Source organism: Poecilia reticulata, linkage group LG11 (assembly GCF_000633615.1).
Source record: "Poecilia reticulata strain Guanapo linkage group LG11, Guppy_female_1.0+MT, whole genome shotgun sequence".
NCBI classification, from domain to species: domain Eukaryota; kingdom Metazoa; phylum Chordata; class Actinopteri; order Cyprinodontiformes; family Poeciliidae; genus Poecilia; species Poecilia reticulata.
The window spans coordinates 20,977,457-21,001,185 of NC_024341.1; the positions used below are offsets into that span (position 1 = coordinate 20,977,457).

Below are 23,729 nucleotides of genomic sequence, written 5' to 3' on the forward strand. Positions count from 1 at the left end.
CAGTTGACTGCTGCATACCAGCGAACACACCCTGAACTAACCCACAAAACAACTCTTCACGGTAACCTAGAATAGCTGCAAAAAAAACGGTACAAATATATATATATTTTCAGTGACCAAGGACCGCAGGAACCGCTCACAACAGACATTTCCACTCCTCTCCTCCTCCCTCCCTCCCTCCCGTGTGGGACTCAGAATGCCCGTGTTGTACACACACAGTAGCGATACGGAGCTGAGCAGACATGGAGGCCCGATTAACGAGAGAGGCCCGCGCTGACACATCCAGGCCCAGCTAACGGAGACTCGTTGTGGATCTCAGAGCTCCTCTGGAGATATTACCGTCACCAGTCGCTGTAAGGGGAAACGGTTTTACCCGCTACGGAGGGAGAAATTACAGGGAGACCCATTTCGGGTTTCTGTTGATTCAACGCAGCCGCCATTTTGTTGACAGTTTTTTTTTATAACCTTACACGGCTCTGCATCTGCTGTTTTTTTCCCCACCACTGGAATATAACGTACATTTTTTAAAATTGCTATTCGGAGTCGAAGTGATTATAAGTGCGTATTTGAAACCGAATTTTGACATTTTTCCCCCTTGGTTGTAGCCCCAGTGTAGCTACTGCATCGTTAGCCGCCGTAGCTGAGATGTAGTAACACGAGTGACTACGAGAATGTGACGGAGATGCAAGATTATGGACATCACTTATCCCCGAGTTGTGACATTTACTTTCGGTCACCGCAAATTGTCTTAAAGCTGTAGGCGTTTGCTGCTCGTTTCTAGCATAACTAGAGCGTTGGTTGCTGTTGTTGCTGGGTGAAATTAGCTTAAATCGCTATTAAACTGGCTTCTGATTGATAGCTAGTTAGCAACTGCCAGTGCCATTGATACATAAGGACTGACTATTATTGGACGAGCGTTAGCTGGCAGTTTACTCCATAATAAACGAACACATTTGTTAATGTAGGAGTTATATTAATCGCAAATTGACCAATTCATTCCCGTGTATTTTTTATGTTCTGCCAGCTATAATCGGAAGTATTTAAAAACGTTTTTGAGAGGATGCTTTTACATGTTGGCACTCAAAATCCACCTTCGTAACTTTATGTTTTGAACCGCTCCTGGCACAAAATCGCTGACTTTTGTGAATCCACGGGGATTTCTTTGTGCCTTTTTATTTAATTTTTTAAAATCTTTCATAGCTGCAGGCGCTTTGCATAGATTTGTACATGTAAGCAGCAATTTCAAATCCAGATCTGATTGTGTTTTTGGTTCTACTATTTCCAGCAGTTGGAAGCTAAATCGTCATAATAATAATAATAATAATAAAATGTGGCCACCACGTTGATGCGTACATGAGGACAGGACACAGAGCCAAATGATGTGAACGCCGTTTCTGGACAAATTTTCAAAGGTGAGTGTTTTCAAAGATGCTCTTTGTAAGATGCGATCAGTGGAAAATAATGCTGCCTGCTCTTGTTTTGTCTGTGTAACCGAGGCACAATTTGCGTCATGTTAATTTCTGAGCACGATTAAATCTATTCTAAGTCATTTCTCATCTTAATTCAATCAACATCTCATTTGTCTGGACATGGATTTCCTCAGAAATATTAGTATGACTGAACGGCCAGTAGCTGCTGAAGAGCGAATCCCAGGAGGGTCTGTGTTGACTGTACAGGAAACTAAATGCCGATTATGTTATTTGCTGTTTGTTTTTACATGATATACTTAATAAATCAGAATACACATAAAATATKCCCCTCGTTTCACCCAGCAAAGCATTKCTGCAGAGCATGMCTGCATGCTTCAGATCTGACTGACACCTGTCATCTCCGATGTGTTTTATTTATACCCTACTACAATGCAGCTTCGGGTTGAAAACATCACAGCTGCTTCTTTGCTCTTAAGGGTCACACTCAGTTCTGGTTATATAGCCCCTGCTCCATTGTTAGGCGATGCACAGCGAAGGTAGTACTAAAGGAATTTGGCTGGTTCCTCCCTCTGAGCGGGGCTCAGTCTGTGCAAATACCGATGGAGTAAAAAGCCCTGGTGGAAATGACAGGGCAGACGCCAGCCCCTCATGTGAATGATGTGGTGGAGGGTGGAGGTTGGTGAGTGGGTGGGTTGGATACTATTGCTCTGGCCACAGGGAAATCAGCAGTTATGAACAACGTGTGCAAAAGCGAGGAGAGAGTGAAAGGCGGGGAGGGTGAGAGGAAAGAAATGGGAGGGGGCGCGGGAAGTTGTTTACTACGTTCCTCCATGCTCTTGTCGTCTTATTCGGTTGCTGGTCTGATATTTATTATGAATCCCCTGTTATTCAGATTGTTTGTTCTCACTTTATGTACCGTTCTTTGCACTTTTAAGTCTCGGCTGTGAAAGACAAAGCAAACAGTTGACAAGCTGACTGATATCCCAAAAGCAGCGGTGTTGTCGCTGCACAGATCTCTAGAGTAACCGATAATGAAATGACTGTTATAGTCTTGCGCAAAAGCTGAAGTACCTTCATGCTCAACTTGAAAATGACAGACTTTAGGGGCTGGGGATTACTGATCTGAGATTAGACCAATGATCATTCTGGTGGCATTACTAACAGCAAAAGTACCAATAACTGACTTGTCTTAGTCGTTAAAAGGTGAGAGAAGTGATCTGACTCGCTTGAATTTGGGCACCTGATTTTTGAGTTAGGCGCTAAAGTTGCCTTTTTACATATAGTGCCCTTAAGTATTCTTACTCTTTGAACTTTTCCACTTTTTTTTTTTCCTGTTACAACCACAACTGTAGTGTACTTTATGGGATAGACTATGGTTTTTATTTACATGTTTATTTTTTTAAACCAGCATAAATCTGGAAGGTGTGGTGTTAATTTCTGTCMAGCCTGCTTTATTCTAAAGCYCCTGAGGAAATCCTGGAAAATCTAATGTTTTGAAATGGCCTTATTAGTTAATAAAATACATTTATGTGCAATTTAATCTCAGTATAAATCCAGATGTTGTGTGAAAGCCTTACTAGTCAATAGTTGACAAGCAGCATCATAAAGATATAGGAACACACCAGAAATCTGTGATAAGTTATAAAACTATCCCATTTCACGCTTCTCATTTTCTGTGACAGAGACTTAGTTTTGTAAACCTACCAAGACACAGCCGTCCACCTAAACTGACCTGGAGAGCCTTTTTATCCAGAGAAGCAGATAAGAGGCTCATGGTGACTCTGGAGGAGCTGTGAAACTCCACAGCTCAGGCTGTAGAGTTTGTCAACAGGAAGAAAGTTTGTCATGCAAAGCTGGAATTTAAGGCAGAGAGGCAAGAAGAAAGTAATTACTGAAAAATGKTAATGAGGCCTAATTTATATATCCCGTCCACTCTATTGTCTAATACTCCCATTCGAAGGGTGACACCAAACCCAAAGCACASAATGAAAACAGAGTGTCAGATCACAAACAGGGAATGACAAACAGTAATGTTTGTTTTTAAGGTGAGACCTGCTGGTTTTTAAAAATCTATCATTATGATTAATCTCTCAGGAATGACAAACATAACAAAAACTGTTTTGATTTCCTGGTGAAAAGTAACTTTTACATTTAGTTCCTTTTTTCTCCTGAGTAGTTTTTGACAAACCAGCAYACCATTGCCCCCTTCGAGGCTTTACTGTGTACCAGTTTCCTAATATTGGGACCAAATTAGGATGCAGTCTTTGTCATTTTGTTGTATTTTCATCAAGACTTGCTGTTGTAAAATGACTAATCTTTTCCATTCTACTTTGACTTATATTCTATTGACTTATATTAAAATAGTACAACATCCAATTCCAAGGTCCATTAAGTAAGTGTGTAGCAGAAAACTAATATCGTACAAAAGTCTGAACACCTCATCTTCTCCGTAAAAGTTGGCAGTGGCAGTATCTTWCTGTGGAAATTTTCTTCAGCAGCTTTAGGAAGAGTGGTCAAAGATTGCAGGAAGGTGGCTGAAGCAAAATACGGGGTGATGGACAAGGGGCCACTGAATGCAAATGCACACCACACTTTTCAGATTTTTTTGTAAAATGAAAAAAAAAAAATCCCTGCAGTTCATAATTATGCATTACTTTGTGGCACCAAAAAAAAAAAAGGTGAAAGAAGTCCAGTCAGACGTTGGATGCAGTTTTCTCATCAGTGCAAATGTTTTAGTGTGCAAGAATGTGAAACGTATTTGTCTCCGTGCTTCAGGAGGATGCAAGCAACAGCTTCAGTCGAGTGGGTGATTGGGAGGAAATGTGTTTTTGATTAACGTTTCAAAACCATGTATAGTTTKTGCGCTGTGACTAGTGCTTTCCAAGTTTGCGAAATCGCACAAAGGGGGCTTTAAAAAAAAAAAATCACCACAAGGGTGAACAGATTGATTGAGTGTTAAAGAAGTAGGGAGGTGTGAGTTGACTGTGGTATGTGTAACAAGGGGGGAGTGTGAWGTTTTGAAGCAAAAAGCTGAAATTGGAGTTAACACCGAAAAGAAAGCAGCAGAAATTTCTTCAGGCTTCATAAAATCCAAAAGTTACGCTTCATTTGCTTTGTGGTTCAACTGAAAACATATCAACTTCTGTTTTTTTTTTTTTTTTGAGTCGTAATCCAAAGCAAACATTGTTAAAGGCTAGACATACGACCGATTCCTTTTTTTTTCTTTTTTTTTTTTTCTTTTTTTTTACTCTCGTCTTGCCGACGGTGATGCTTAACTGATGGGTCGTCTTATTTGACTTTCCTGAGGCTCCATTAAAGTGGCTCTTTTACTGCCCCGCTCTAATGTAGGGCGCAGGAAAACTGCTGGCACATCGATGCCTAATCGCTCACTCTCAGTTGCGGCTGTGAGAGGAGAGAGGCTGGGAAAGGCTGCCGGATCGTCTGTCTAGTCCCAGAGGACCCAATGTGCTGAGGTCACAGTTCTGAATTGCCTCCAAATGACTTCACAAAGAGAAAGCACCTGCTTGGGGGCGAATCTGCCTAAATCACTCAGTGCCTGCAGGGAGCCGTAGACAACTTCATTGAATCGGGCTGCCCTCTGTGGAGGGCAATTAACAAGCATTCTGCTGTTTGTTGCTGGGCTAACGCGGTTCACCAAGTATTAGAGCTTGTAATTCTGCATYTTTTTGGTTTTTTGTTTTGTTTTTTGCAACRTACGTCAAGATGTGACACTACTGGAGACAGTTGGCTCTGGGCCTCTTGGGATTTGTATATCGCAGGTGGCAAATKGCAAAGGAGCTGGAGCCCTGATGTTGGATTTCTTATGTGGAAGAGCCACGGCTGCGCAAGTGGGTCACACATTATTCTAGGCTGTGAACAGAGCACACCATAAAAAGCCACATAGGCTGAATGAGGGGCACTCTCGAAGTAAAAAGATGATTAGAAATGGTTTTCTGCATCTGTTCTACGTTACTCACAAGGTGTGTTTTGGGTGTAGATTGTAACTGCCGGTGCTGTGAGAACCAAGAACTGCCTCTTTGGAAGCATTTAAAACTAGAAGCCCCTTATGTCCTGGTAATTTGTTAGATTTCATCAGCAATACTTGTTACAGCAATTCTAGAGTTCAAAAACAGTGAAATCAAACCAATATCGTTATGAATTGGTTATTAAAATTTAGCAGTTGATTAATCATTTACTGTAGTATACAGACTCAAAAARGGCCATCTTCTAAAAACAACTTATTCAACATATGCAAACAGCCATTGCTATCTACAATAACTCTGAAAAWTTTGAATTAATATGAGTTATAACAACATTTAATTTCCCTTTCTTTATAAATAAAGCATTTTTGAATTGGAATTTAAAATTTAGATCAGTAATTAAGCAAAAACTGTACAAAAACATTTTGGATTTAAGATGAAACACTTTTTTCAGTGAATATGTTTTACCCAAGTAGCTTCACCTGGTTCAATTTCACTGAAGGTTTATTTTATTATTTAAAAAAAAWAWATATTTATTTGTTTATTTGCATCTTTTAGTTTATTTTTACTATTGTATGAAAGCACTTAAATGGTTAAATAAAAAATGTGTACAATGTGCCAACTTTTGTATCCGATTAATTGTCGGAATAGTTGATAAACTACTCATTTAYTAATATAACCAATAATTGCTGCCATACAATGCATTTGGTTTTTCATAGCAGTTAATGTTTAAAAGCAAACAATAATCAACAGAAAGTCAAAGTTTACAAAATCACTTCAAACTCCTTGGAAAGGTGACGCTATGCCAAACATTAGATTTATCTCAGGCAAGTACTTGTATGTAAGGGGAGAGAGATCTTGCTATAGTTACAATCTACTGTTTTACATCAATTACTTTTGGTTATGTCGCCGTGGTAACACTCTGCAACAGAGCTGAAGAGTTTTCCTACCAGAGGTTTTTGGTTCAGTTTTAGTAAATTGAATTTAATTGAGATCTTGCTATAGTTACAATCTATTGTTTTACATCAATTATTTCTGGTTATGTTGCCGTGGTAACACTCTGCAACAGAGCTGAAGAGTTTTCCTACCAGAGGTTTTTGGTTCAGTTTTAGTAAATTGAAGTTTGTTGGTCTGAAATCTCTGTTGGTAACTAATTAAGCGATCTCTGGTCGGTAAACCCTGGTGCTTATCATAACTGCCAAGAAAACCAGAGAAAGGAAGTGATATCTGTTGATTTAAAAATATAAGTGTGATCTGAAATCTGTTAAAATCTTTCTCTGTAGCCACAGTCTCTCCCTCTATGTCATCTTTTTGTTGCACACCTCACCTGCTGCTCATACACGACAGCTTCTTGTGAGAGAGCCCCCAGCTGCATGACATTCTCAAGGTGGTTTGACCCACTTTCAAAAGTGCAGTGTTGGCATTGTCTTTCCAATTGAASTGAGAGCAGTTCATGCAGTTCATGCAGGCCTTAAAGCTTTTTGGCTTTAAGGCCTTCTTATAGTTGTTTTGTTGTTGTTGGATTCATTCTTGACCTCTTTTTCCTATTTTACCTGTCTCTATTTATACAGTTGAAGGTCGGAGAAAGAGGGCTGGACTGCCAAGAAGGGAGAGAAGCCACTTCAAAAGAAGGAGACCTTCCCCCTTACGGTTATCCCCATCCCCTGTTCCCCCCCCCTTCATTCCTATCCCATTCCCATCCAAGAAATCTACCTGACATACCCAACAATCATCCACACCCCCTAAAGTTCTGATGGATCAGAAGGTTCAGGGGCAAACTGCAACACCACCCCCACTTCTCTCTGCTGCTGTCTCAGCAGAGCGAGAGAAGGAGGGAGGAGGTGGGAAAAAAGAAGAAGAGAATGAAAAGAAGCAAGAGCGGGAGAAAGAGGGAACTGCTGCCGGTCCTCCTGGCGCAGGTGGACCTGGAGACCCCGGAGGGGACCAGTCCCATTTCTCCATCACGGAGAGCAGCCTGTCCGAGGGAAACGTCAAGCTTAAGATCGGCCTGCAGGCAAAACGCATGAAGAAGCCCCCGAAGAGCTTGGAGAACTACGTGTGCCGACCCGCCTTCAGGGCCACCGTGAGGCACACGACTCGTGGAGGAAGCAGCGCCCGTGGAAACCGGGCGGTGCCCGCCGGCGATGGCGCTAGCGGTCGGAGCCAAAGCCCTTCAAAGAGCCAAGGGAAGGAGAGGGAAAAGAGTCCGAGTTTGAAAAAAGCACCAGCTACATCGTCTTCACTAGCCCCCTCTGGTAAAGCTATTACTCCGTCTTCTCCTGCTGCTCCGCTTGGCATCACAAAGACTCCATCGCCCTCCCAAGTAAACGGCGGGAGTGCACCAGCTAAAAAGGTACGAGCAGACAAGCTTCAAACTTTGTGTTTTAAGTTCAAATACACAGTTTGATCTAAATTGTTGTGTGAAAGTTGTATTAAAGGGAATTGCTTCAATGCTTTGCATGTGTATGAAAACACAGTAGCTTCACAGTGTAGTAAAATAACACAATATTTAATCAATATTATATTTACTCACCCTGCATGTGCTGGACTTCAGTCTGTCTTGTATTCTTGTTCAAGATAAATGTGGACAGAGCTTACAGAAAAAGTTGTAGCCCTCCTGTATAAACTTCAACATCATAATTTTTAGTGACTAGTGTTTCAGCTGCTCTCAACTTGCTAGGCACTTAAGGATCTGGCAGCCTCTAAAGTCCTTATTTTAACATGAACTTCATTGTAAAGGAAAAATGCAGTTATATTTTTACAAAAAATACAGATTTGCTGGATCATCAAAATAATTTACAGACACTAATAATAATTTTTCAATCGTTACGCACTAAAATAGAATGTAATAAAAGTACAAAAACATTTTTGCAGATGCCCGCCTCACTAGAAGTGCCCCAGACAGAATCACAGACAGGAAACCGATACCAAGTATTGTGAGTTCATTTCAGTCAGGGAATTAGTCACAGATCATTTTAATCAGGACATTTCTACTAAATTGTGCTCAAAGCTGTGCTTATTTATCTTCCGTGAAATATTTTTTTCGGAGCGGCGGAAAGACGAAGCTGACTTAGTAATTACTGTGTTATTGCACAAACAAAGAGAAGGACTTAAATTGCTCTTTAGATTTCATTGTGTTCGCAGTTGCTCTCCCTCTATTCATCGTGTCACTCCTCCAATCTTCGTCCGTCTGTTCCAACTCGTCTCTGTCCCTTCCACTGCCGCTGCTTTCCAACCCCCCAATTCCCACATGACCCCTCTCAACACCTCTCCCTTACTGTCCCCAATCTGACCTCACTCTGTAGCTCCTCCCTGCTTTCCCTGGCCAAACGTGCAGCAGAAGTGGCTGGAAAATTTGGTCACTGAAAATGAAATTCATGAACTAATTTTGCGTTTTGAAGCAGGGTGATATGGCGTAAAAATATATAAATTTCTCCTTTTACCAATTTAGACTTCCAATGTTAGTCAGTTTGTTCCTCAGTTTTTTTTCCTTAAAAAATTTAAAAATGGCTTTTATTTGAATAATTCCTTCTGTGAGTTGACCTGAATTCAAAGTTGAAATGAACAGAAGCTGTAAAACACGCTTCAAAAACAAGATGGTAGTTCTGCGATGGGTTAAGGTCACTCTGGAAGGAGTGCATTGGTGAAAAAATATTAAGGTTTTCCAAATATTTAATCTTCAAAAAGAGAAATTTTGATTAAAATTGATTTATCACCCACATGGGACACAGTGACACTGCCAAAAATACTAAATGTCGCACAGTGTAGGAAAAGAGAGGAAATCAGAAAGAGAGGAAAGAATAAAATATTCATATTTTGCGTATATGCTGTGTTTGTCATTATTGTTGCCTTTGCAAGAATGTTTAATGTTTTGCAACCCTAGACTGGGACGGACGTTCTCCTTCCAGCTCTGTACAATCAAGACTACAATGGGATGACTTAGCTCGAATAACATATATATTTGAGTGGCCCAGTCAAAGTTCAGGCCTTATTACAATTTGGAAACTGTGATAAAACCTGGAAATTAACATCTGAAAAAAAAAACACTTGCCATGCCATGTGAGCTGGTTCTATTTTGAAAAGAACAGCTGGATAAAGATAATTACAGTATTTAGAAACTGAAAGAGATTAAACACTTGCAGCTATAATTCCAGTAAAATCCTCTTCCTTAACATGATGACTCAGGTTCCTGAATATAAACGCACGCCACACTTTCCAGACTTTTATTTGTGAAAAACATGCATCTTTTCTTTCCAGGTTCAACATTTACATGCTACTTTGTGTCGGTCGCCATCACTTACATATATATTGTTTTTCATGCAGGGTCCATCAAAGGTAGACTGCAAGTCCGATTCAAAGTCGGATACAAAGTCGGTTGCTACCGCATCAGAAAGACCCCTCAACCTTCACCGACCGCCGCCAGACAATAAAACTCATTCCTCTGGGAAGAAAACACCGACTCCACAAACCAACTCAAGGACATCTTCACCTTCTTCGCCACCAACTGCATCAAAAGAGCCGACCTTTGAAGGCATCAAACCTCCTCATTACACTTATAGCATGGAAGGTCAGAGAGACAAGGACAAGGGTGTCCAGAGTTGTGGACCACCCACTGTCACTGAGAAATTAGCCCAGCTTATAGCAACCTGCCCACCGTCAAAGACTCCTAAGCCAACTAAACCCACAAAAACAGATCCAAATCCTCCTCTTCCAAGCTCAGGCTTCATGGCTCCCACAGCCAAGCAGCGAGACAGGGCAATGGCCAATAGGAACACATATTCAAGACTAATGCACCTTTCCCCTCCACCGCCGGTGTCCAGACCTCCTGGTCGGCCTTACGGCTCCAGGAACAGAGATGGCGTCCCAGAAAATTCACCCACCCTGACGCAGCTGAGGAAGGAGGACTCAGATGGGACAGGGAAAGCTATTGTTACCAACATCCACAACAGTATTGCTATAGGCAACAGCAGAAGTCGCAGCAGCAGCCCTGCATTCACTCACAGCCGCCCCACAGTCTTATCCAAGGATGCTAACTACGACGGCAGCAACAGCTCTAGTGGTCTATCCAAGTCACTGTCACGTGGCACTCACAGTTTGCCATCTTCTCCATCTTGCCCAGTTTCTTCATCTTCCTCCTCCATCTCAGCTGAACAGAGGGCAGTGACTGCAGTAAGTCACCTGGGCTCCCCTGCTCTCTCACAAGGATACTATGCACAGGAGTCCCTGGCCCTGGCAGAGGAAAGTAGGGCAGGTGAGAGGGAGCAGGGCGGTGACAGCCCCAGAGACCTAAACAAGTGCCCTCCTACAGCAGGAATAGGAAAACCAGAGGGAAAAGATAAAGTGGGAAGTAATCAATCACTGCATGTGGAGAGGGGCAGAAGCTCCAGTCCCAAAAAGAACAGTCCTAACAGGGATAGTAGCCAATCAAGGCGAACTGCCAGTCCTCCTGAACCCATTAGACAAAGGGTGCCTTCAGCATCTGAGCCAGATGACGAAGAAAGCCCACCAACACCCCATAGAGATGATTCACCCGATTCATCCCTGGACTCGCCAGATGAGCAGGATTGTAAACCCCTAAAGAAACGCAGGGGAAGAAAACCCCGCTGGGTTATGAACAAGCCGCAGACTCTGCTAGCAAGTCAGGAAGGTCTCTTCAATGAGAGCAAAACCGGCATGTCTTTGTCTTCAAGTTTAGAAGCGCTATCTCCACCAGTTAAAAGACCAGTAGGAAGACCACCAAACCCGAATAAGGTCAAACCAAACCCCGTGCCACATAGTTCAATGTCGCAGCTGTTTCCACCCCAACCTAGGAAAAGGGGACGGCCAAAGTTCAAAATGCCAAGACTCGATGCCCCAGCTCCAGGGAACCCCTCTTATAAGCTGGCCTCTTCCAAGGTCTTTTCGTCTCTGCTGAAGTCCAAAGAAGAGCAGGACCCGCCTGTTCTTCACCCGGAGGTAGACCTTAACCCTCCTAAGCCCATACCTAGAAAACGTGGACGTCCCAAACGCCTCCCTCCGACCTTACCCCAAGAGGGTCAGCCTCCCACGTTGGCTCCTGAGGCAGGAGACATGGGAGACAAGCGGTTCTGTAGCAAAGGAAACGGGCAGCTCATTATGAAAACTATTATCGGCAAAATCAATAAGATGAAAAGCGTGAAGCGGAAGCGTATTCTGAATCAAATCCTGTTGGGTCCAAGAACGGAGGAAATTCCTAAAAACAACACGGTCGGAGTGGTTAACTCTACAGAAGCTACTACCCAGTCCTTGTCCTCCCTGGCTGCTTCTTTTGGGGGGAAATTAGGGCCGCAAATTAACGTTAGTAAAAAGGGAACAATATACATGGGTAAGAGGAGAGGACGTAAACCAAAATCTGTATCCAGTCTCACTGCCTCGTCACCAGAAACCTTCCTGTCTCCGAACACCACTTCTCCTCTACATCACCACTCACAGTCCCAGCAGCACCACCTGTCCTCCGAGGTGTTTCCCTCACCCTCCCTGTCGCAGTCTAGTGGTGGCCACAGCCCAATCAGTGATGCCAGCTTTGTGGAACCCAGCTCGGTGCACTTTTCCCACTATTCTAGCTCCCATCATAACCACAGCACGTTTTCCTTCCCTCCCCCAACCTTTTCAGTCCCCAGTAAAGTCTTGGGCTCCACGTCGTCCACAATAGCTTCCCAGAAGAAGTCTTCTTGCCGCGGGTACCCTCATCATCATCATTACAGGCAGCAGTTTCATTATCATAAGCTTTCTCCTCCCAGGCCGCTTCACCCAACCTCCCCTGCTCCTCTCAGCGAGCTAAAGGAAGCCACTCCTTCACCAGTCAGTGAGTCGCACAGTGAGGAGACGGTGCCCAGCGACAGCGGCATAGGAACAGACAACAACAGCACATCTGACCGAGGAGAGAAAGCCGGAGGGACAGCAGGCTTGGGCGGAATTGCTTTGCCAGCAGCAATGGGTGGTGGGTTGTTAATGCCCGGTGTAATGAGCTCAGCAATGGCCCCGGGAATGGGCCTAAACTCCAGAGGCAGGCGCCGCCACTCCGCCGTGCTCATAGAGCACCCCTCGCCATCTCCGTCGCCACATGGAACGAGGTCTTCACCTGATCCCAGGAGGCCGCATCCAGCTGCTCCCACCTCAACGTTGTTGGGACACAAGGAAAAACACAAGCACAAGTGCAAACGCCGCAACCACGGATGCCCGGGCTACGACAAGATGAAGAGGCAGAAGAGGAAACGAAAGAAGAAGTACTTGCAGCTGCGGTCCCGACGGCTTGACCCCGACTTCCTGGCCGAGCTGGACGAGATCGTCGTGATGCTGAGTGAGATTCGGATATCGCACCGTTCCACGGGGCACCGCCTCGGCAGTGGGATCAGCATGGTGGCAGGAACGAGTCGGATGCCAGGGCTGGGGAGCAGAGCTGCTGGCGGACTAGGGGGCCCTAGCGGCCCCCCTCCTCATCATTACGTTCACAGGGACCTCCTTCCCACAATCTTCAGGGTTAACTTTGGCAGGTTTTACTCTCACCCCGCGTACTCCTGTGACCCTTTGCACTACGTCCGTAAACCAGACATGAAGAAGAAACGCGGACGGCCTCCGAAGTTAAGAGAATCCATGTCTGAGGTCCCTTTTGTCCCCGGCCTTGGATTCCCTCTCTCCAGTGGAGGTTTCTACCACCCCTCCTACGGTGTCCCCTACTCCTCAGGGCCCCTGGGGTTGGGCTATTACAGAGGTTTTCCTCCTGCAAACGCCCTATATCCTCACCCCCACCACCAGTCGCCTCACACAGCTCCTTCTCACCACTCCCACCACTCACCATCTTTCCCTCCCCCTCCACCCACGTCCTACATGCACCATCACCACCCCTCACATCTCCTCCTAAACCCCTCAAAGTTCCACAAGAAGAAGCATAAGCTGCTCAGGCAGGAGTACCTGGGTGGAGGGAGGCCCCCCGTCCTGTTTCCACCCATGTCCTCCGAGCTGTCCTTCAACTGGCATCACAAACACAAACACAGGCACAAACACAGAGAGCGGTGCTCCGAGGAAGACCGGGAGGAAGTGCCGAGGAGCGGATCGGCAAGCCGGGTCAACGCAGGACTTTCTGACAAAGGAGCCGCTAGCAAAGGAGAGCGAGTCGGAGGTCTGGGAATGACCGAGTCGTTACAGAGATGCAGGTTTGGAAGGGATACCTCAGGCACCACTACGAGTAAACAAGCTTCTGCCAACTCCCCCTCCTCCTCCTCATCTTCATCTGCAGAAAGATATAAACGCAAAGAGAGCTCCATGTCCTGTCTAGGACCGTCTAGGCTAACACTGGACAGCAGCTCAAAGGGCCATCACGGCGTTGCGTCCTGGTTTCGGATGGGCAGCACAGACGCAGACTACTCTAAGCTTTCACGGAGTCAGATGGCCGTCGGCCAGGGCTCGTTCTCAGATGGACGAGCAGGAGAGCCTGCAGGCTGCTCAGACAGCGAGGATGACGAGCCTCTCACTCCCACAGAGGACGTAGAAGCTCATGATTCTCCTAATCTGACAAATCTGTTTGCCTCAGCTCTGACACGGACTTCGCTGAAGGGAGGAAGGAGCAGAAAGAGTGAGGTAGTTACAGAAAGCTCCGGCTTTTCTCACCTGGATCGTCCAATGAGAAAGGACCGTTCGACGTCGGCTGAAAGGAGAGATTTAGGTGAGTCCAGTTTTACTCTGCAAATAGATCCGTGACATGACATGCGTGTTATTTTGTCAGGGGGATTTTTTTCCCCCTTTTAAGTAGTTTAATCTGTTCATGATTATAGTCACTTAATCTCCACAGAATGATGACTATTAAAATTAATAATTCAATGAAGTGAATAAATGAAAAGAGTTATTTCATTTTAAACCTTTAAGGCATCTTTTTATTTTAGTTTTCTATTTTACAAAGAAACTAAACACATTCCCACAGTTTTAAAGCTGGTAATATAACAGGAAGACCATTGCCCACCAATTTGTATGTTGTCTAATGTCCTAAATGTCAGAAACGTAGGAATTTTATTGCGAAGACTAAAAATAATAATTTTTAAAAGAATACAGTGGATTAATTCACTCTCTCCATAAACTCTTAAACCTGCCTATTTTAATATACCAAATATACTCCAACTTCAAAGAACTGGATTGACCACCAATAGTGTCAAGTTGCATTTGATCCAAGTGGCTGAAATGCAACCAGTTTCCCAAATTGCATTTTCTTTTAAATATTTTATATATGAGTTAGGTGGGGGGAGAAGGTAGAGCAACTGTTTACTGCCATTATTCGGAGAGTAAAGGTAAAAATGTAAAAACATTTTTTATAAAAATGTAAAAGGAGATTAAAAGTGTCAGAGGTTTGTGGGCTAAAATCTGCTATTTAGGRAAAAACAATTATTTAACAAACTTTAATTATAAGAAGTTTAAAAAAAATTAAATATKAAGCATTTTCTGTCAAAWCAGAAGACAGTTTGTGYTTTTTTTCTGTTTTGTGGAACACACAGTTAATAAAAGTTKACTTTAAAATGTAAAATGTATAGGAAACCCCAAATTTTGTATGAACTTGAAGCTTGTTACGGCATATTTTTCTTTATTTTCATGCACTGCCACATGGCACAGCAAGTGGGGCCTAATTTCTTGTTTGATCTCCACACATGGGTGAATGTGTGCATCATGAAACCTTTATTGTGTGTTGGAGGTTGTTCTGTGGTCGCTGCCGGAGCCCGACGTGCTTCAGTTGTGGCTACAGCAAACAAAACTTCTAAAATATAAGTTCTGCATGTGTAGTCCTCACAACTGTCTACCATTGAAAAATTAAAGTAAGATCCAAAAGCATCTTAAGTTGATTAAGAAGTGTATATATCTTCTATATACACTGAGTATTTGATTTGGTAACTTACATGTGTGTTTACTTTTAAATGCTTTGCAAAAGTCTTAACGCTTTTTTAATTCTTCACTTTTTTGTCACATGACCAGGAATTTATCTAAATTTTATGAGATTGACAAAGTATTGAATTACTGAAGTGGAAGGAAAAGGATACCTTGATTTTAAACGGTTTTACAAAGCGCCAGGTACTTTAAGCTGATTTAAATTTGATACCTTTGAATAAAATCCTGTGCATCCAACTGCCATGTGGGGGAAAWAAAATTAGTGCAGAAGGCTTGAGACTGGTAGAGCTACAATAAARGTTTATTAATGTGTTGGGATGGCCCAATCAAAGCACAGAACTACATTCAGTTGATAATTGACTTAAAAAAAACAATTTAAAGTAATGTTGTCCATCTAGCTTGACTTGACATGGAGGAAAGCGGCCAAACTTTGAGTGTTCAGATGTGGAAAGCTGATCAAGACGTTGCTAGACAAGATTGCAGCTGCGGTCGCAATTTTTTATTTATTTTTTAATTTTTTATTTTTTTTAAGTTTGACTCCGGAGAGCTGAATAAAAATGTACACTTTACCTTTTAGATTCTTATTCCACTGGACAGTTATGCACTAATTTGTGTTGGTTTATCACATAATTGTTGTAATGTGACAAAATGTATTTGGAAGGAGATCGATGCACAATTTTTTTCTGAGATTACTAAAGTAGTTGGAAGTGTTTTGCTAACACATTTATCCCAGATGTTTGTCTCAAAAGAGTGCAATTTGAGTCTGTAGATCTGCCCAGCACCTGGATTGAAGTAATGTTGCTAATGTTGCTTATAGGACTGTAACAAGATCTCGCGATATTGAAACTTTGCGATATTTTTTGTTGAGGTGACGGAAAGTAAAGGCCTTTTGGCTGGATAAATTTGATCTTTTAAGATGAACCCAGTATCATGTYGTTACACCCAAAGTTGATTCCTCYGAACGCTTATAGTCACTTTCACTCCGAATGCAGCGATGCTYTGTGTGAGCAATGGTAAAACGTGTTAATGAGCGTGGCCCTGTGTTTATATGCATGTCTGCTGAGTAAGATGGGACGTTAAAAGGTCCCTGTGGAGGCAGTTCAAAACAAGCCGAGTAATCCTGGATTAGAGCGTAGGACTTGGGGTCAACCGGCGGTCACAGGCGGCATGGTGACAGCAGAGGAGGCCAAGAGTAGAGAATCTGGGGAATTGGCCAGAGCAMAAGACAAGCAGGGAATGACAGAACAGATAAATACACACCGACAGGGGAGAAGGAAATGGAAAAGGCTGGTGTGGGCACAATTGGCAACGCATACTACTGCACAGTACGATGAAGTTTTATGTTTATAACGTAACGTTGCTTTTTAAAAAAAAAAAAAAAAAAATGCATTTCTGTGTCTTAATTCTGATTCCCTTGGGAGCCGAGATTATTTTGGTGCAGATTAGTCCMCTTGCAATCTAAAATACGATTTTTTTGAATATGGGAAAATATTTCTCCCAGTAACCGCCATAAGGGGTTTAATTTTACTTTCAGCACATGAAAATCTGTTCTCACTAGAAYAAGTAGATTCATTTAATCTAAGATTGGTGCAGTGCAGAATTGAAACACTGAGTTTCTTGCAGTAGTTTGTTTAACTTGTACTGAAAAAAACTAAGMTAGAAAATTCTAGAGATGAGCAAATATTGCAAAAAAAAAAAAAAGTCCTGGAAAAAAATCTGAATATTTTTTCTGTTAAGATAATTGCACCAGCAGCTTCCAAACCTGTACAGAGGATCARACTTAGAGCAAGTCCGACGAGTCGAGCAGTTCTGAGCATTCCTCCTGGATTGTACCCAGCTGGCTGTCTTGGCAACGGATATGTGCTGAACTTTCACCCCTTCACTCATACATTTTCGGGATTTAGGCAAATTCCTCTATAAACAGTTTGGATTACATGTAATATTGCTTTTAACTTCAAATCTTGTTACCACTCCTGTTCATGTTTATTTAGATGTGATTGCACTTTGCAGCAGATTATAATCTTTTTAAATAGTCTGACTTTGAGCAGATTTAATTTATTAAGTGTTGGGGCGGGGTAACACAGGAGAGTAATCTTTTTCAAATATTTTTTTCATAAAGTTAGATGTAGCTTAAAATAAAGAGGTAAAAGTATATTCTTACTGCATCATACCAAATCATGCAGTAAAAACTCTGAGGTATTTCATGGTATTTATTTAAATATTCAAAGCACTGCTGTTATTAAAATGAGAAAAACGATTATTCCCACTGCTGCTCTGTTCTGCTTATATTTTCTCTGTTTACAGCAACACGAATATAGAAAGTTATTAGCTGATTTTCCACTTGGGAATCTAATGTGCAGTGTTAACARAAGGGGCAGTTTTGGGGCGACATCTCATCAGGGGGTGGCATGACACCTCCCAACCCCTCAAAGCAGAAACTCTGCTTGGCCTTTTTTTTTTTTTTTTTTGGTCACCAAAATATTTCCAGTCAGTCCAGTTTGTGTGTACACTGCATTGCACAACAGAAGGTGGGGGAAGGGTCTGCGCTTTGTTATTCAATGCTCAGAGTTTCCTTCAGGCAGTGTTTTCTGCGTCTCATCAGAAGGACGTTAAAACATAAGAATGACGTGAAGGAAAATGGATAGGCTTTTTATTAAAGTACCGTATTTTCCGCACTATAAGGCGCACCTAAAAACCTTCAATTCCCTCAAAAGCCGACAGTGCGCCTTAYAATCCGGTGCGCCTTATATATGGACYAATATTGAGCCACAACAGGTCTAGCAACTACAGTAAGCAGCCGCCGACTTCATTTTCCCCCGTAGAAGAAGAAGCGCGTGGTGCATGCTGGGATAGTTGTCAGAATGCTGGTTTGTTAATAAAGTTTGACCTATCCATAGACATGTATACCAACTGTCTAGAATCAGGTCGTCTGCAGCTCATTTAGCACCACGTTCTCCACCAACATGCTGTGCGCGAACGGAGACGGGTCACCATCGTCTGGCCACGCCCCGTTGGATATTCATCCGCGGTGCTTCGACTAGGGTTGCCAAGGGACCAGCCCCTATACATTTAAAGCCAGGGGGTGGGGGAAGAGAGAGAGCAGCGAGTCGGTTGRTCTGTGTTACCCAGAAAGCAGTTGGGCACAATTTTGCAACACCAAAACCGTGAGTGAAACAATGACTGGGGCAGACTACTATATAAAGTACTCGGGGACCCTTGTCCTGTAAAGGTTCAATACGGGACGGGTGGCAACCGTAGTGTCYATTCTATGCGCCTTATAATCTGGTGCGCCTTATAGTGCGGAAAATACAGTAGGTTAAAAAGTCTAAAAATGAAGCAGTTCTTGCCCCTTTCAAAGAATTAAAAAAGCTTGACAGGTGAAGTCAAGATAGAGAAAGAGAAAGGAATTGTGTGAACATTAGTTTACTCTGTATTGTAATAATCATTGTGTTATTAATGTGCTGTTTATTCTCGTGGGATTTGCTTTTAAAAGTGTGTTTTTCCTTTCCTATTTGGCCATGCATATCAAATAATGATGKGAYTTGTGATTRTGGTGGGTTTCTGTGTTYGTTTTCCYAGGGTCATCAGTTCAGTCCAGAGGTATTGCTCTGGCGACTTCCGACGGACCTGAGGGATCCCTGCACAGCCGGCAGCAGCTGCACCACCAGTCCTCTCTGTTTCACTCCCACGTCTCTCCGGGTTCTTCCTGCCTGTCTCCCTCCCAGGACTTCTGCCTGGACGCCTCCCTTTCCCACCGCTCTCATCGGGTTCAGACGTCCAAGCACAGCCTGCATCATGTCAACAAAATCCTGCGTGCCAAAAAGCTGCAGAGACAGGCTCGAACAGGTAACAACGTGGTGAAGAAGAGGGGCCCGGGCCGCCCCAGGAAGTACCCGCTGCCCTCCCCTCCTCCTTCCCCGCCCCCTGAGGTGGAGTTAACTCAGACCGCGCACTGGGACGGCGGGGTGGAGCGGCTAGCCGGTCAGAGAGGGTGGGAGGAGGATACTGTTACAGATGCTATTGAGTCCGTGGTCCAGGGTCAGCATAGAAAAGGTCAGAAGAGGGYGCATGTGGAGGCCGAGGGGGACGAAGAAGAGGAAGAGCAAGCCGAAGAAGACCCGGAGGCAGAGGAAGTCGAGGAGCAACCGCCCGACAGAGAGGAGAGCCAGACGAACATGCTGCAAAGATCTAGAACCGGGACGGGAAGAAGCTGGCCCGCAGAGGAGGAACATCAGCACATTCAGGGGTATGCCACGCCTTAAAGCTTCAGCTACTGGGGTTTTTAAAAAAATATTTATTTACGTTTTGTTGTTCCCTAACTTTTGGTTCTATCTGTAGTTCCTCAGAAAGCAAGCCGGATGGCCAGTGCTCCACTGAACTCTCAGGCGCCGTCTCCAAGGAGCAGGCTGCACCCATCAGCAGCAACCAGCGAGAGAAGAAAGCTGCCCGACTTCCAAAGAAGAAGTTCCAGAAAGCAGGACTCTATTCTGACGTGTACAAGACTGAGGAGTGAGTCCCAAAGAAAACTTACTCAATGTTTTTTTTTTTTTTTCTTCATGATGCTGTTTTGGTTTTCTACATTTTAAAGGGCTGCTTTTATATAGTATAATTGTTTTTTTTTGTTGTTTTGTTTTTTAAAGCCCTCGCAGTCAGCTTTTGCAGCTAAAAAAGGAGAAGCTGGAATACATACCTGGAGAGCATGAATATGGATTGTTTCCTGCTCCAATACATGTTGGTAAGTTAAGATAATCTGCTTTGATCCATTCATCCATCCATCCATCCATCCATCCATTAAGGTGAAACCTTTTCTTTCTGTTGATGACATGAACATGTTTTTATTGTTCTAAATCTTAATAAGGAAGTCTACAACGCCGAAGATACATTTTATTGTTGTTGTTTTTTGTTTTTTTTTATAAAAGTATTTTCATGAGTGGAGATAAAAGCTCCAGTGTGATTTTAAATTTTTTATTTTAATTTATTTTTTTGCTGTAATTTCACGGCTTTTGTTTTTGTTTTACAGGGAAGTACCTCAGACAAAAGAGGATTGATTTCCAGTTGCCTTACGACATCTTATGGTTGTGGAAACATGATCAGGTGATGCATCTTGTTAAGCAGGAAGTTTTTTAAGTTTTTTGTTTCTATATGCCATTTTAATTAAAATTTCTGTGTTTTTTTGTTTTTTGTTTACTTTTTAGCTTTACAAGAGACCAGATGTCCCTCTTTACAAAAAGATCAGATCAAGTGAGTAACTTTGCATTTGCTCTAATCAAAACCTCCTAGTGMGGTCTTTGAGTAGGCCACTGTTAATGTTTGCCAATGATAAATAAGTGTTTTTGTAGCAGTTGCTGCAAAAAATTTGGACAAGTTTAGAAAAATACAGAATCTAAAATGATTTWCAGGTGTAAATATGTGTAGAAAAGACTTATTGACAGTTCTGTCTATTTCTCTATCTCCCTAATTAGCTCTCTGTCTGATGTAAATTTCTGACAAACATTTTGTTCTATATAAAATTAAAGTCAACAGTAAATAATCAGTGCTGGAAAACCTTTGAATTGTGACATGAAACCTGTGTGGGTACCATTAAGACCTGTAACTGTCATGTGTATGTGTCACAGACGTGTATGTAGATGTGAAGCCTCTCTACGGGTACGAAATGACTACATGCAACTGCAGAGCTCCAGAGACTTCAACTGAAAAAGGATGCCTGGATGATTGCTTGAATAGGTACAGAAACKTAACGACAACGCCTGTTGAGTAATAGTTGGTCKACAGAAAGAATTCCAAAAATAATGCGTGTCTTGCCGCTAATAAAAAAAACAACTAATTCTCATTTTCCCAGGATGAGCTTTGCAGAGTGCTCCCCCAGTGCCTGTCCTTGCGGCGACCAGTGCGACAACCAGCACATCCAAAGACACGAGTGGGTCCAGTGTCTGGAGCGTTTCCGCGCCGAGGGAAAAGGTTGGGGAATCCGCACTAAAGAGCCCCTCCGAGCCGGTCAGTTCATCATCGAATACCTGGGGGAAGTGGTCAGCGAGCAGGAGTTCAGGTGAGACCGTCGGACCGTTTTCAGTCGGCTTCTTTCATTCTAAAGGCGACACGGGTCTTGAATTTGAAGCTATTCCGCTTTGTGTCTGGTGTGTTTTAGGAACCGAATGATGGAGCAATACCACAACGGCCACTACTGTTTGAACCTTGACAGCGGGATGGTGATTGACAGTTTCCATATGGGCAATGAGGCACGCTTCATAAACCACAGCTGTGAACCCAACTGCGAGATGCAGAAGTGGTGGGTGTCATGATAACTTGAAGCGGGTTCTCTCAAAGCCCTTCTCTGCTGTCCTGAAATAAATGTATCCAAGACTTTTCTGGATGAGCTTCTGCTGCAAGGTGTTGGGAACTGGTCGCTCACCCAAATCTGGTTAATCCTGCTTCCACTATTTCTGTGCATCTTAAATATTCCATTTCGGTTAAGTTTAATATTCCTGAAGCTGCTCTAAATGGCCAGTCGAATTAAATTACAACGGATATTAAGCTGTGGAGATCAAGAAAGATGCATGAGAGAAGCTGGAAGTTGTTACAGCTTTACAGTAGAGTATTTGGTTTTCTAAGTGCTCACATCAGTCAGTAATTAGATTGGAAATTGCCCGTTTAGCTAAAAGCTACTTCTGGCAATTTAGGACAGATGTGCAGGTTTCTACATTCTTTAGGAGACAAACTGACTAAGGAGGAAATAGCTTAAATTGCTGGTATTAKATTCTTACACAAGATTTGATTTAACTATTTTCGAAGGTAACATAGATGCCTGGTTGTTCTATAAAATGGTGCTATGTGAAAATACATAGTACCGCCCCTTTAAGAAATCTCACAAACAATTTCAGACAACAAGAGCCACCAGGTGAGAGATATGGAATAATTTAGGTTTGAAGCATTCAACAACAAGATTCCTACATAGAGTTCATCCATCATTTGTTATTTTGAGAAGAGCAGAATGTTAAAGCTGCACGTTCACTTTTTTAAAGTCAGATCTGTGCATTTTAATGATGTCATCACTTACATTTACAAAGAGCTCAGAGGCAGGTGCAGCTTTGCAGGTTCTGTGGTGAAAGCGTTTTGTGAAATTTACTCTCGAGCTTTTAAACTGGATCGAAAGTGTCTTTATGTCTGGAAAACATCTGGATTTTGACACAGGCAGATGAACAACCTTAAGGTTTTCATTGCCCCTTTAATGTTGCTTTTATGCAGCTGTTTCTGTCAGTGTTTGASTATACAATTTTTCTTTAAAGAAAAAAAAAGCCAGAGGTGTAACCTAAAACATAGATAAGTTGCTAGAGTGCAAACAYGGAAACKTTGATCTAGTTTGGGTAACTGAAAGCGCGTCTCGCAGGTGTGCCTCTTTGGAAATGAGAAGGCTCTACCTCGAAGCCGCAGCYCTGTAATTTTGTTTGCGGCGGTAATCTGATGAGGTCACCTTGCTTCTCGACACTACGCGGCCACATAAACAGTTTAAGGTCACTTTCTCCCTGTKGAAACAGTTCACCGCTCCTCCAAGAGCCTCTTTGTGTTGCATGTCTGAGGCTTGTCTGGACAGCGCCTGATTCTCCACAAGTGAAACCATCTGAAACATTTTGTCATCACCTTTTTCGCCCTCGGAGGACTTGGCCTTTGCCCTCAAACCGTGAGGACGAAATGTGGAGCTGAAATATAAAAAAATCCTCTTCAAGGTCAGAGGATTTTCAGCACAAAGCCAGTCAAGTCGTTCATCTTGTCACAGAAGAGAGATTGTAAGCAAACCAGGCCTTAGATACAGCTTTGGTGCTTGAAGACAATGTGCTGAAGCAGCTTTTTCCGCCTGTTGACGGAATAAATTATTAGGCGCCTGGCAAACAGAATAATGGGCTTTGTTCTTTAAGGAATAGTAAAGCTGGGACACAGCTTTCGCTTGGACAGGAGAAAAACGGGAGAGAAAATATAAAGACCCTTCAGTCTCAGAGTAGCTGTCAGTATGACGTTTTTATTAAAGYTTAGACTCCTGGAGTAAGGATATCTAAATTTGTTTTCCATCAATCTTTGGTAGACTTTGATGTTCATCCTCCACAACTCAATAAAACCACTAAAAAATATGGAAGCAAAATAACCAGAGATTTTCGCTTTAAAATGTTCATRCATTGTATTTTTGGCTTGATTACCATTTTTATCAAGTAACAGCGCTGTGTTTTTAAAGCAGCATTCTGCATTTAACAGCAGAATTACGTAGTTACAGAAGCTTTAAATTAAACATTTTAGTTATAGATGTTCTGATCAGGCTGGTTTCCCGGCTGATGCGGTCTGACCTGTCAGTTCAGATGTTGACCATATGCTTTTGGTTTTTTTTAGTATTAAGTGGACTATATTATGCAAAAAAAAAGAATATATATATATATATATAATATTTTTT

At 42.7% G+C, this 23,729-nt stretch overlaps 1 protein-coding gene across 1 annotated transcript in view; it reads left to right on the forward strand.

The window, feature by feature from the left end:
- The first annotated feature begins 209 nt into the window (after positions 1-209).
- The window catches only part of ash1l (ash1 (absent, small, or homeotic)-like (Drosophila)), a 36,901-nt gene continuing 13,381 nt past the window's right edge, over positions 210-23,729 (forward strand). Inside the window, exons 1-12 of the mRNA XM_008422594.2 lie at positions 210-353; positions 1,286-1,412; positions 6,982-7,763; positions 9,734-14,090; positions 18,875-19,541; positions 19,634-19,804; positions 19,936-20,030; positions 20,316-20,389; positions 20,491-20,536; positions 20,911-21,019; positions 21,135-21,341; positions 21,441-21,585. Coding sequence (XP_008420816.1) covers positions 7,164-7,763; positions 9,734-14,090; positions 18,875-19,541; positions 19,634-19,804; positions 19,936-20,030; positions 20,316-20,389; positions 20,491-20,536; positions 20,911-21,019; positions 21,135-21,341; positions 21,441-21,585 — 6,471 coding nt within the window. The 5' untranslated portion in view covers positions 210-353; positions 1,286-1,412; positions 6,982-7,163. The remainder of the gene's footprint in view (positions 354-1,285; positions 1,413-6,981; positions 7,764-9,733; positions 14,091-18,874; positions 19,542-19,633; positions 19,805-19,935; positions 20,031-20,315; positions 20,390-20,490; positions 20,537-20,910; positions 21,020-21,134; positions 21,342-21,440; positions 21,586-23,729) is intronic.